This window comes from Prenolepis imparis, unplaced genomic scaffold (assembly GCF_030444845.1).
Source record: "Prenolepis imparis isolate NDT839.2.m4 unplaced genomic scaffold, iyPreImpa1.0 SCAF_4, whole genome shotgun sequence".
NCBI classification, from domain to species: domain Eukaryota; kingdom Metazoa; phylum Arthropoda; class Insecta; order Hymenoptera; family Formicidae; genus Prenolepis; species Prenolepis imparis.
This window is the reverse complement of record NW_028141162.1, coordinates 10,913,449-10,928,863: the sequence shown is the minus strand read 5'-3', so window position 1 is coordinate 10,928,863 and position 15,415 is coordinate 10,913,449. Positions and strand designations below refer to the sequence as shown.

At 33.5% G+C, this 15,415-nt stretch overlaps 1 protein-coding gene across 5 annotated transcripts in view; it reads left to right on the top strand.

The window, feature by feature from the left end:
• Positions 1-11,601, top strand: part of LOC145935685 (agrin) — a 495,549-nt gene extending 483,948 nt beyond the window's left edge. For 4 of the 5 annotated variants that reach the window (XM_083037214.1, XM_083037210.1, XM_083037213.1 and 1 more), the window contains 4 exons: positions 6,967-7,063; positions 7,266-7,373; positions 8,000-8,174; positions 8,602-11,601. In XM_083037214.1, coding sequence (XP_082893340.1) covers positions 6,967-7,063; positions 7,266-7,373; positions 8,000-8,174; positions 8,602-8,859 — 638 coding nt within the window. In that variant the 3' untranslated portion in view covers positions 8,860-11,601. The remainder of the gene's footprint in view (positions 1-6,966; positions 7,064-7,265; positions 7,374-7,999; positions 8,175-8,601) is intronic. The other variant, XM_083037212.1, reaches the window with a different exon arrangement.
• The last annotated feature ends 3,814 nt before the right edge of the window (positions 11,602-15,415 follow it).

The window sequence follows — 15,415 nt, the reverse complement described above, 5'->3', positions numbered from 1 at the left end:
CATTATATGCACATTATGATGGTACCATCAGCATACCAGCGTACACACTTTTTGGTATAATACACGTAATTTTATTGTGCGCCGTATGGGATCCTCGCCATATAAATATTAATTTTCAATATTTAGAAACGAGCCAAAAATTAATCGTTTATAGATTTCAAGAGTACATTATATGCACATTATGATGGTACCATCAGCATACCAGCGTACAGACTTTTTGGTATAATTCTCGTAATATTATTGAGCGCCGTATGGGGTCAGCGGCTTAAAAATTTTAATTTTCAATATTTAGAAACGAGCCAAAAATTAATCGTTTATAGATTTCAAGAGTACATTATATGCACATTATGATGGTACCATCAGCATACCAGCGTACAGACTTTTTGGTATAATTCACGTAATATTATTGAGCGCCGTATGGGATCCGCGCCATATAAATTTTAATTTTCAATATTTAGAAACGAGCCAAAAATTAATCGTTTATAGATTTCAAGAGTACATTATATGCACATTATGATGGTACCATCAGCATACCAGCGTACAGACTTTTTGGTATAATTCACGTAATATTATTGAGCGCCGTATGGGGTCAGCGGCTTAAAAATTTTAATTTTCAATATTTTAAAACGAGCCAAAAATTATTCTTTTATATATTTCAACAGTACATTATATGCACATTATGATGGTACCATCAGCATTCCAGCGTACAAACTTTTTGGTATAATTCACGTAATAATATTGTGCGCCGTATGGGATCCGCGCCATATAAATTTTAATTTTCAATATTTAGAAACGAGCCAAAAATTAATCGTTTATAGATTTCAAGAGTACATTATATGCACATTATGATGGTACCATCAGCATACCAGCGTACAAACTTTTTGGTATAATGCACGTAATTTTATTGTGCGCCGTATGGGATCCGCGCCATATAAATTTTAATTTTCAATATTTTAAAACGAGCCAAAAATTATTCTTTTATATATTTCAACAGTACATTATATGCACATTATGATGGTACCATCAGCATACCAGCGTACAGACTTTTTGGTATAATTCACGTAATATTATTGAGCGCCGTATGGGGTCAGCGGCTTAAAAATTTTAATTTTCAATATTTTAAAACGAGCCAAAAATTATTCTTTTATATATTTCAACAGTACATTATATGCACATTATGATGGTACCATCAGCATACCAGCGTACAAACTTTTTGGTATAATGCACGTAATTTTATTGTGCGCCGTATGGGATCCGCGCCATATAAATATTAATTTTCAATATTTAGAAACGAGCCAAAAATTAATCGTTTATAGATTTCAAGTGTACATTATATGCACATTATGATGGTACCATCAGCATACCAGCGTACAGACTTTTTGGTATAATTCACGTAATATTATTGAGCGCCGTATGGGGTCAGCGGCTTAAAAATTTTAATTTTCAATATTTTAAAACGAGCCAAAAATTATTCTTTTATATATTTCAACAGTACATTATATGCACATTATGATGGTACCATCAGCATACCAGCCTACAAATTTTTTGGTATAATACACGTAATATTATTGTGCGCCGTATGGAGTCAGCGGCTTAAAAATTTTAATTTTCAATATTTAGAAACGAGCCAAAAATTAATCGTTTATAGATTTCAAGAATACATTATATGCACATTATGATGGTACCATCAGCATACCAGCGTACAAACTTTTTGGTATAATGCACGTAATTTTATTGTGCGCCGTATGGGATCCGCGCCATATAAATATTAATTTTCAATATTTAGAAACGAGCCAAAAATTAATCGTTTATAGATTTCAAGAGTACATTATATGCACATTATGATGGTACCATCAGCATACCAGCGTACAAACTTTTTGGTATAATGCACGTAATTTTATTGTGCGCCGTATGGGATCCGCGCCATATAAATATTAATTTTCAATATTTAGAAACGAGCCAAAAATTAATCGTTTATAGATTTCAAGAGTACATAATATGCACATTATGATGGTACCATCAGCATACCAGCGTACAGACTTTTTGGTATAATTCACGTAATATTATTGAGCGCCGTATGGGGTCAGCGGCTTAAAAATTTTAATTTTCAATATTTTAAAACGAGCCAAAAATTATTCTTTTATATATTTCAACAGTACATTATATGCACATTATGATGGTACCATCAGCATTCCAGCGTACAAACTTTTTGGTATAATTCACGTAATAATATTGTGCGCCGTATGGGATCCGCGCCATATAAATTTTAATTTTCAATATTTAGAAACGAGCCAAAAATTAATCGTTTATATATTTCAAGAGTACATTATATGCACATTATGATGGTACCATCAGCATACCAGCGTACAAACTTTTTGGTATAATTCACGTAATAATATTGTGCGCCGTATGGGATCCGCGCCATATAAATTTTAATTTTCAATATTTAGAAACAAGCCAAAAATTAATCGTTTATAGGTTTCAAGAGTACATTATATGCACATTATGATGGTACCATCAGCATACCAGCGTACAGACTTTTTGGTATAATTCACGTAATATTATTGAGCGCCGTATGGGATCCGCGCCATATAAATTTTAATTTTCAATATTTAGAAACGAGCCAAAAATTAATCGTTTATATATTTCAAGAGTACATTATATGCACATTATGATGGTACCATCAGCATACCAGCGTACAAACTTTTTGGTATAATGCACGTAATTTTATTGTGCGCCGTATGGGATCCGCGCCATATAAATATTAATTTTCAATATTTAGAAACGAGCCAAAAATTAATCGTTTATAGATTTCAAGAGTACATTATATGCACATTATGATGGTACCATCAGCATACCAGCGTACAGACTTTTTGGTATAATTCACGTAATATTATTGAGTGCCGTATGGGATCCGCGCCATATAAATTTTAATTTTCAATATTTAGAAACGAGCCAAAAATTAATCGTTTATAGATTTCAAGAGTACATTATATGCTCATTATGATGGTACCATCAGCATACCAGCGTACAGACTTTTTGGTATAATTCACGTAATATTATTGAGCGCCGTATGGGGTCAGCGGCTTAAAAATTTTAATTTTCAATATTTTAAAACGAGCCAAAAATTATTCTTTTATATATTTCAACAGTACATTATATGCACATTATGATGGTACCATCAGCATTCCAGCGTACAAACTTTTTGGTATAATTCACGTAATAATATTGTGCGCCGTATGGGATCCGCGCCATATAAATTTTAATTTTCAATATTTAGAAACGAGCCAAAAATTAATCGTTTATAGATTTCAAGAGTACATTATATGCACATTATGATGGTACCATCAGCATACCAGCGTACAAACTTTTTGATCTAATATACGTAAAATGAATCCGGGCCGTATGGGATCCGCGGTTTAAAAATTTTAATTTTCAATTGTTTAAAGCGAGCCAAAAATTATTCTTTCATATATTTTAACATTACATTGACTGCACATTATGATGGTACCATCGGCATACCAGCGTACATACTTTTTGATCTAATATACGTAAAATGAATCCGCGCCTTATGGGATCCGCGGGTTAAAAATTTTAATTTTCAAATGTTTAAAGCGAGCCAAAAATTATTCTTTCATATATTTTGACATTACATTGACTGCACATTATGATGGTACCATCGGCATACCAGCGTACATACTTTTTGATCTAATATACGTAAAATAAATCCGCGCCTTATGGGATCCGCTGTTTAAAAATTATAATTTTCAATTGTTTAAAGCGAGCCAAAAATTATTCTTTCATATATTTTAACATTACATTGACTGCACATTATGATGGTACCATCGGCATACCAGCGTACATACTTTTTGATCTAATATACGTAAAATGAATCCGCGCCTTATGGGATCCGCGGGTTAAAAATTTTAATTTTCAAATGTTTAAAGCGAGCCAAAAATTATTCTTTCATATATTTTGACATTACATTGACTGCACATTATGATGGTACCATCGGCATACCAGCGTACATACTTTTTGATCTAATATACGTAAAATAAATCCGCGCCTTATGGGATCCGCTGTTTAAAAATTTTAATTTTCAATTGTTTAAAGCGAGCCAAAAATTATTCTTTCATATATTTTAACATTACATTGACTGCACATTATGATGGTACCATCGGCATACCAGCGTACATACTTTTTGATCTAATATACGTAAAATGAATCCGCGCCTTATGGGATCCGCGGGTTAAAAATTTTAATTTTCAAATGTTTAAAGCGAGCCAAAAATTATTCTTTCATATATTTTGACATTACATTGACTGCACATTATGATGGTACCATCGGCATACCAGCGTACATACTTTTTGATCTAATATACGTAAAATAAATCCGCGCCTTATAGGATCCGCTGTTTAAAAATTTTAATTTTCAATTGTTTAAAGCGAGCCAAAAATTAATCTTGTATATATTTCAACTCTACATTATATGCACATTATGATGGTACCATCAGCATACCAGCGTACAAACTTTTTGATCTAATATACGTAAAATGAATCCGCGCCGTTTGGGATCCGCGGTTTAAAAATTTTAAATTTCAATTGTTTTAAGCGAGCCAAAAATTATTCTTTCATATATTTTAACATTACATTGACTGCACATTATGATGGTACCATCAGCATACCAGCGTACAAACTTTTTGATCTAATATACGTAAAATGATTCCGCGCCGTATGGGATCCGCGGTTTAAAAATTTTAATTTTCAATTGTTTAAAGCGAGCCAAAAATTATTCTCTCATATATTTTAACATTACATTGACTGCACATTATGATGGTACCATCGGCATACCAGCGTACATACTTTTTGATCTAATATACGTAAAATGAATCCGCGCCTTATGGGATCCGCGGGTTAAAAATTTTAATTTTCAAATGTTTAAAGCGAGCCAAAAATTATTCTTTCATATATTTTGACATTACATTGACTGCACATTATGATGGTACCATCGGCATACCAGCGTACATACTTTTTGATCTAATATACGTAAAATAAATCCGCGCCTTATGGGATCCGCTGTTTAAAAATTTTAATTTTCAATTGTTTAAAGCGAGCCAAAAATTATTCTTTCATATATTTTAACATTACATTGACTGCACATTATGATGGTACCATCGGCATACCAGCGTACATACTTTTTGATCTAATATACGTAAAATGAATCCGCGCCTTATGGGATCCGCGGGTTAAAAATTTTAATTTTCAAATGTTTAAAGCGAGCCAAAAATTATTCTTTCATATATTTTGACATTACATTGACTGCACATTATGATGGTACCATCGGCATACCAGCGTACATACTTTTTGATCTAATATACGTAAAATAAATCCGCGCCTTATGGGATTCGCTGTTTAAAAATTTTAATTTTCAATTGTTTAAAGCGAGCCAAAAATTAATCTTGTATATATTTCAACTCTACATTATATGCACATTATGATGGTACCATCAGCATACCAGCGTACAAACTTTTTGATCTAATATACGTAAAATGAATCCGCGCCGTATGGGATCCGCCGTTTAAAAATTTTAATTTTCAATTGTTTAAAGCGAGCCAAAAATTATTCTTTCATATATTTTAACATTACATTGACTGCACATTATGATGGTACCATCGGCATACCAGCGTACATACTTTTCGATCTAATATACGTAAAAGAATCCGCGCCTTATGGGATCCGCGGTTTAAAAATTTTAATTTTCAATTGTTTAAAGCAAGCCAAAAATTATTCTTTCATATATTTTAACATTTCATTGACTGCACATTATGATGGTACCATCAGCATACCAGCGTACAAACTTTTTGATTTAATATACGTAAAATGAATCCGCGCTGTATGGGAGTCGCGGTTTAAAAATTTTAATTTTCAATTGTTTAAAGCGAGCCAAAAATTATTCTTTCATTTATTTTAATATTACATTGACTGTACATTATGATGGTACCATTAGCATACCAGCGTACAAATTATTCGGTCTAACAAGCGCGCGCTACGCGTTATTTATTGATTTGATTGGATAAGATTGACATCTATATATAACGTTTGTTCTAACTTGATTAATATTTTTTGACAGAAATCATCTGATTAAAGCGTTAATTTGCTAAATACTTTTTAAAATAGGAATATGTTACAAAATAATAAAATAATAATATTTTACAGAAAGAATTTTCTTTTAGAATTTGATTTAAAATTTAAGACTTTGAAGAGACTTTTAAAACACGTCCAAATAAAATGTTTTACGACTTACACAGGCCTTAATTTTCGCAAAAAATGTTTAAACTTTGAATTCATTAAGTAAGGTTTGCGTAAGTCGTAGAACATTTTCTGAGGACTCATTTTGTTTGTCTTGAAGAAATCTTTAAAAGATCGTTAAAAGTTCGTCTTGTAGAGATCTTTAAAAGAACGTTTAAACTCGAAAAGATTAAGGCCTCTATGAAGCCCAGAACATTTTCTGTCGGCTCATTTTGTATGTCTTGAAGAAATCTTTTAAAGATCTCTTCTATAAAGCCTAGAACAGAAAATGTTCTATTCGGGCAAATTCAGCAAACTATAAAATTAAAATTGCAATATGTTGTGAATAATATGTTATAATGATCTATCTGCAATTAATATTTTTTGTCAGAAATCATCTGATTAAGGAGTTAATTTGCTAATTAATTTTTAAAATAATAATATATTATAAAAATTAAAATAATAATATGTTTGAAATAGAATGTTATAGTACTTTAAACTCAATTAATATTTTTTGACAGTAAGTTGATTTCTGTCAAATAATATTAATCAAGTTTAAACAAACATTATTTAAAAATATCATTCTTTTTTATATAAAATAGAAGAATGGCGCGCGCATAGCGTGTTGTTCTAGTTATATAAAAAATGATTAAACAACCGATATAAATATTTCTTTCAGTTATGGGTTACGACGTATCCGGTACCGAAATATCGGAGCGACCTGTGCGTTTCGAAGGTGACAATTTCCTGCAATTTAAGCACCGCTACGGAAGGAGGTGAGTGACACTGATTCTTTGAATTTAGAATTCCGAGGAATCAATGACCGGAATTCTAGATTGCATCGGCGCACATCCTCTGTGATGTTCAATTAGGTGCACTTGAAATTAGCAATGATCGACGCTAGTGAGAGTAGATTAATTAGCGCTCTTGATTAACGATTAAGGTCACTAACCTTCTGATTATGTAATCACTAACTAGTACTAACTCGACTAACACTACCCTCGGCGAGTACTTTGAGGAGTCCTACTCCGACTACGACTTGGAGGAGGATGTCGACTACGAGTACGACAGTTACGATTACACGGAGTAAGTTTTCTAATGGAAAGATGACTGTGGTGTACTCGTTTGAGGGATAGATTTTCCTGCTCGGGCATCGCAGTAATCATAGCAATCCCTAATCACATCCCTGACAACCATATTAGATAGAACAAATTGATTGTGTAACTACAAACGTAACTGACGTAGATTATGTAGCATCGCAATTAAAGATACAATTAGACGGATAACAATTTTTTTCTAACTACTTTTCTTATAATAATCTAACAATAATTAATAATTATCAACAATACAGAATACATTGTAAGTATTGCGTCATTTTAATATTTAAATTCATATTTAATTTTTTTTTGTTTTGTAAAATTAAAAATTAAAAGAACCGACGAAATTAAGTAATTAAATCTTCCAAAAGTTTGTCTGCTTATTAAAATAATTTATTAAAATAAACAAAAATAAAGATTAAAAAAATAATAAAGTGAAAAAAATATAAAATAAAGTAAAATGAAGATTTTTATTTCTATTATTTTGAACCATTTTTCCATCTAATTGTTCTTTGATGTAGAAAATTATACATGGATTTGTAATGTGAATTATTAGCATGGGTGTGTCTGGGTCTTTTTAATAAATAGTTATTATTATGAACATTGTTTGTTCAGACGCAGGGGACAGCAATCGAACAAGTTCGAGTTGCGGTTAAGAACGGTACATCCCGAGGGTCTCATCGCCTGGGTGGGAAGAGGAAAATTGGAACATTTCTTTTTATCCTTGCACGGCGGTCACGTAGTGCTCACTTACAAGGGCAAGACTGAGAATGTATCCGTAAAGAGCAAGGTAAGATAACATTACTGAGTTGAAAAAAGGTTTTCTCTTTTCGTTAGTATTTTAATTAAATATTTTTCTCACGTTTTTGTTAATTCTTAAATTTAATTCACAAATAACAACTATATCACACATCTATCAAGAAGAAATACACCTGTTTTACACATTCAATAATATATTTATCAAATATACCAATAAATAATATATAGAATAATAATATTAACTTTAAATAAAATATTTGTCTGATATAAGCTGTCTGTTTCTACTAGAATTCAAATAGAAAACGCTCTATACGAAATGCAAATAAAATTTCATATTTTAGTAACGCATTTTTTTTAGAATATACAGTTAACTGTCCTGGAAATAAACTTGTTTTATAAGAATTTTGATATGTTTTTCATAAATTTTCACACAAATTTCTGCATGAATATAATTGCAGGAAAGAGTGGACGACGGAGTCTTCCACCACATCCGAGCGTCTCGACGACGAAAAGCTTGTACGCTCCAAATCGACGAGCACACGCCCGTCAAGATCTCGATGGAAACGACGGTGTTGTCGACCAACGGCAAGCTCTTCGTCGGCGGCAAACCCGGTCATCCCGGCATCAGAGGCTGCGTGACAGATTTCATCGTCGACAAACGGCGATTGCCGTTGGCTAGACGAAAGATCGACTTCTGTCACGATAACGACGTATGATAACGAACCTCGAGCTCGACGATCGTCAACGCGACGTCGACATCAGAGAATCCCGTCGACCTGACGACGATGAGCGAGTTGATCGCGCGATTCGAACGCGAGCTTTCGTGAATAATGACGCATCGCGTCGAGCTAAGCGTAATCGACGATCGCCTAAACGCCGACAACGATAAACACGATAACGAATTCCGACGATAGTCAACCCCATTGAAGACTCAGTGAGCGTCCCCTGCTTTATCCCAGCGAATTAATAGACTATATAGAACGTGAAGTATAACGAGAAGCGATGACCGAGACAAAGAAGTAAAAGAATTATGTTCAATCCGATCCGATTGTGACGTGTTGATTCCTGCCAGAGTTCTACGAAGATTTGGACCATGTTAATGGATGTAGTGCATTTCGGAAAAAATTAAAGCCTCAGTCTATGTCTTTCGAGAAAAAAATTCTCATACAAGAATGCAAATCGGAAACTCCGCTCAGAAATCTAATATTGCACTTTCTGTACGATGATTAACGGAATCAGAGTTACAGATTAAAGTTACAACTTCCATTCTTAAGAATGATTTTCGAGATATTTTTGGCGAAAACGATAGCTCAAATCCGAAAAAGAAAACTGGACCAAGACTGGAAAATCTTCAGTCTTAAATACAGTGTTGTGTCTCGTTAAAATAACGAGGATCGAAAGAAACCCAGAATTATGACCAATAATGGCATTATTCGTTTAAAAGTCTGATTAAAAAACCAGAGCCAAAAGGAGAACCGAAAACTTTCATTTTAAGATGTCTACTTAAAGGAAGATGCTACGCTATCGAAGAGTTTCCGATGACTCTCGTTATCGCGTGTGAAATATGAGGACACTATTAAAGTTTTTACCAGCGTATCTTAGGAACTTCTCGAGTACTGCTTTCTCTCATAGGGCCATCCAATAAATAAGAAATAAGAGATTAGAAGAAGTGGTCTCAATCTAATGACGCAGGATTCAATCACTCGCTATTCTTCGAGCCGATCACACAAGGTATCGAGATTTAAGGTGTAGAAGAAAGCTACAAGGATCGATCGTCTCGCCATTATTTCACGTTATCATCGGGATCGTCGTCGCGCGGATAGAGAGAAGAAGAAGGAGCAAACGGTGAACTAAGTGCTACATTCTCATCGAAAGACAATAATATATTTTTAAGGTAACGAGATTAATATACATATGGATACGTATATATGTATGTATGAATTTATCTGTATACGCGTATGTGGCGGACGTGTGCGTGTGCGCGCGCACATTTAGCGAATTTAGCGAAGAGAGAAGAAGCGAGGTCGCTTATGAAGCTGACCGTCGTGTTATAGGATCTATATACTTATAAGTTGTACTGAAGCACATCTAAACGTTTTACAATGCCAAGACTGATTAAAGCGGACGCGAACGGGCGACGAAAAGAAAAAAGAAAAAAAAAAGAAAAACGACAGAAGAAGAGAAAGAAGAAAAAAAGATAAATCGGTGTTATGTTTGAGTGTTCGGAATAGAGAGATTTAAATGACCGTGGATTTTCCAGAATAGAAGAAAGATGTATTTTAAAGGACTTGTTGATTTATTGCCAGTAGTAGACGAATTCACACGATACGTTGTTTTTAGGTAGGGGAGGCTTTTTACAAATGCGCAAGAGAATAAATATATTATATATATATAAATATATATATATATATATATTATATATATACACAGACTTATATACATATAAGAGAAGTCTACATTCCATTTGATGGACGGAAACCCGGGTTAAAAATTCTTAGGTAGACACTAATGATGACCGTCGTAAAAGCAGTCCGTGGACGTTCAGATTCCGCGATTTATGGATTTAAAAGTCAAACATCATATTTTCGTCCGATAAACTTATTTATTTCATTCTATGAGAAAAGGAGAGCAATAATTATTCAAACTTAATGCAAAAGTATTAATAATCAAATTAAATTAATTCAATTGAAATTAAATTAATTATTCAAAAGCAATAATTATTTAAATTTATATTTACATAAGCCGCATTAAAAAAATATATTATTTATATTATTCGCGTGTTTCTTGTAACACATTATCAAAAATCCATAAATATTCTAATTTATATATCTTGAATTTTAATTCTAATAATGAATTGAACATATATCACAATTCGATCAATTAAAACCTAACAAATTGACTATTAGTTCCTCCAAGTTTGATTATAACGAAAATCATTATTTTAAGGGAGGAAATATTATTTTAAGAGGAATAAATTGAATTTATCGCTCGATGTCGGATTTGAACGCGAATGGACTTTTTGCGAAAGTTATGCCTATGCACGCTTGTATTATAACAAAAGACAACAAGCGAGATTTCTTCGCAGAAGCTCGTGGTCGGTGTAACCGATCTCGAGTAGTTTTAGCTTGAGTCCGCGTAATTCAGGACGTATACATGAGCGACGAAGGAGAGCAGATGCATAAGAGGGTGACCTGCGTAAGTGATCTGTAAATAATTTCCACGCGCTGCTAAATAACGACTTAATTGTTCGTTGTAGTCGAGTGTACTATATACTTGTAACCGGACCTAAAGATCATCGTCACACGACCTAATTATCATAACCAATTCACGGATTAGCCTTCGAACGATGCTCGCAATGTGCATAATTTATTTTTCGCGTGATCCCAAGAAAGCGTATATATTATATATGCACGCATATACATATATATATATATATATATATATGTATGTGTATAAATACATATACGAGGGTGGTCCGATAAGTACTTAGCCTCACCGCCCGATGGTGCCAGTATCACAAGAGAGATTTACTATCGTGTAGTACATTCTCGTAGACGGCTACTGTCAAAATTTCAACCGAATCGGACTCGTAGTTTTGTTTTGACCGCGTGTGGGAGCGAGCGTGTCCACGGATTTTAGAAAAATGGAAAAAGAGCAATATCGGTCGGTGATTCGATTCTTGTTTTTGGAAGGGAAATCGCGCAGCGAAATCAAAGAGCGCTTGGATAAGCGCTCTTTGATTTCGCTGCGCGATTTCCCTTCCAAAAACAAGAATCGAATCACCGACCGATATTGCTCTTTTTCCATTTTTCTAAAATCCGTGGACACGCTCGCTCCCACACGCGGTCAAAACAAAACTACGAGTCCGATTCGGTTGAAATTTTGACAGTAGCCGTCTACGAGAATGTACTACACGATAGTAAATCTCTCTTGTGATACTGGCACCATCGGGCGGTGAGGCTAAGTACTTATCGGACCGCCCTCGTATGTGTATGTATACACACGAAATAGACACACATATGCACGTCGAGCTAATGATGCGACCGTGTTCTTCCCTTTGGACGGATTAGCTAAACGCCTAAGTTAATTGTAAATTTATTATCGTATACAACCCCGTTGTTGATAATAATTTAAAAACCGCCAAACATTTCCATCCTTGCCTGTTTTAGCAATAAATAAAATGTAAAGTGTATAAATACACGGAATAAAGTCCATTTCGCAAATAAAATCATAATACGATAGATAAAAAAAATTCTAAAAGATCAATAAAGAATGTTTTCTGCAGTATTAAATTTTTTCTCACGCCTCTTGAAAAATTCGTAGAAATATACGGCACGGAAAATTCTTCCATTCTCAATCGCGTAATTCTCGAAAGACAACATTACACGAGCAGACGGATAACCATTTGAAATAAGCGAGACAGGACAAACTGGAAACGTTCGGCGGTTTACGGATGTTTACGTGATTACCATGGGCAATGTGCGAACGAGCGGCGGAAACGCTTCCTTCCGGTCACGTAAATGTCGGAAATAAGATCGACGCGAGGGGCCCTTCGAGAAATACCGAGATGTGCTTCTAGCACGTGTGGTTCGACGATGCGCATTTCTACAAAATCCTTCGTAAAAGCGTAAACGTTGAGAGACACCGTCGAATATTTCGCTGTTTTCTACCACCTGAGACTTATAATCCATTTTAGTCGCTAGTTGCGGTTGAAATCGCTATAAAACGCATTATATTACGATTACCAACATTGCGCCAAATCCCGAAGAAAAATAAAATTAATATTAATTTATTAATATTATATAAAAGAGCGGAAATGCGTCAAAAAAAGTGAGATATTAAGCTCTTAACTTGCAATTAGAAGCGCAGTAGAAAACACAACCATATGGTCAGACAGGAGTCATATCAATGAGATCGATACATCATACAACATTGCGATACTTTCAAAAATTGAAAAGATAATTTAATAAAGCAAAGAGTGATTTATATATGGCAAGATGTTGCTAAACGTGAGGTCTCTTCGGGATAAAATCACGCTGTTGGCAATCAAACTTAATGTAACTCGGTCTAAGAAAAATGCTAGTACCATAGTGATCACAATATAGTCGAATATTGGCGAATGCTACAATAATTAATCCACGAAGAAACAACGATTTCTCGCTTCTGCAAGAAGCAGCATCAAACGATCGATGAAGTTACGTAACGTCCATAATTGCAACGTATATCGATCGTCACCATAAATCATTCGTTATAAACATGTCCGGAGACAATGTATATAAAAGGCTTGATTCAAACTATGGGCTCAGTGATGTTGCAAAAAAAGTTTCATACAATGTGTCATAATAAATAAATATATATCCCATTTTAATCTGACAAACCCAATCTGAAAAATATATTTTAAATTAACAAATATGATTTAGATATAAAAATATTTTAATTATAAACAAAAAATTATATAGATAATTTAAAATTATATGTATAATATACATACGAGACTTGTGCTTCATAAAATGTAAGATTTGCATGATATTTCTTTTTTAAGATTTCTCCTTATTTCTTAAGATAATTATTTAATTAAACTTATGTTTTTATATTGTGAATTTTAGAGGCAGACATAATAATAAAGTTAAAATTTTGTTGTATAAAATTATAAATTCTTTAATATATCGAATGCTACAATAATTAACTGTATGATGCTTGATTTAAAACTATTATAGAATTAATTGTATAATTAAGTATAAGTATAATATATAATAATAAAAATAATAATATATAATAATAATAATAATTATAAGTTAGGGTATAAAATTATTTTCTTATGAGTGTGTTAAAGACAAGTAGCATTTTTGAAACTTTCCAATATGTCAATCCAATTTAATCCGTCCCTGATAGTATGAATCAAGCCTCATTAATTTCGGCCCGTACTGACATCATACATTTTGCGTTAAATGAGTCCGTTTGATTTTCATCTCGGGAAGATCATCTCTCTTTATAATAACAATTCGAAATAAAATAGCCATATTCGACGCTAAGTGTGAAATGTCAATGCGCGGCTTGAAAAATACGCTTACGTGAAATTACGGCGAACATCGTCGGATTTCTTCAATTCATATTCGAACATGCTTTATACACATATGTCGTAGTATATTTCACGATTCTAGCTACTTCGTGAAAAACCGGGAATTGGTATAAAATGCGATAAAAGATATATTAAAGAAATCTCTCCAAAACGAAATACTTCGCAAGATTATATTGTATGAGACATATCATTATAAAGATGAAAATTTTGATGACCATTTTATGTCACGATTTTTCACGACTTAATTAAAATTGCGAAATGCGAATATTTCTACGACATATCGATCGATTGCGATCGCTGTCCCAAAGAGAACCATATCCGAATGAACAACGCGAATATTAATCGCGCGCAATCTTCGCATACATATCTTCTCCCATCTCCTCTCCCCCTCCTTTCCCCAATTTTCGATATACAAATTTTTGTCTTTTGGAAAGTTTTATACCCTTCCCGTTTGTCTTATCGTTGACATATCGAAATGCACCAATATATAACGCAAAGCCCTGCGAACGAGAAAGAAAGATTCGATAAAGAAAAGAAATTGTTGAACATCTTTACTCTATGCACTTCTTGCTCATATTCGTAATCAGAGATGATAGAAGAAAAGAATGAAGGAAAAGTATATTTGCGCTTCTCGAGACTCGATGCACATTGAGTTGCAAATTAAATATTTAAATACCTTTTTTATATTTTCAAAGAAGCATTTTTATACTTTTTATTTATATTTCTCTCTTTTTTTTCTTGGACTTATTCAGAGTTTCGCGATAAATTTAAGAGATATTGGAACTATATATTGCAAATGGGTATGTATAATAGTTCTTGAAACTTATTCAGTAAATAGAATTGCCGAGTCAAAGAGAGGCGCGAACAAAGAGAAGGAAATTAGCTTCCGTTGCAATATACGACTAACGCTAACTGCCAATATAGAGATAGAGACCCTACGATCGATGTTTTTTCTTGGAAGGAGTGTGTATATTTTGACGATCGAAATATTCACGTATCATCGAGTGCTATATCGAACCTGCTGCCTTTGAACGTGCGAAAGATTCGGCCTCCTATTCTCACTGCATTGTTTGGTGCCAAAGATGGCATAACTTTTGCCAGTATATTCAGACGTATAAGTGTTTCGAGTTCGCGATTCTAAAATTTCTGAGACTGAAAAAATTTTGGAAAGAAAACTCGAACGATTGCATCAA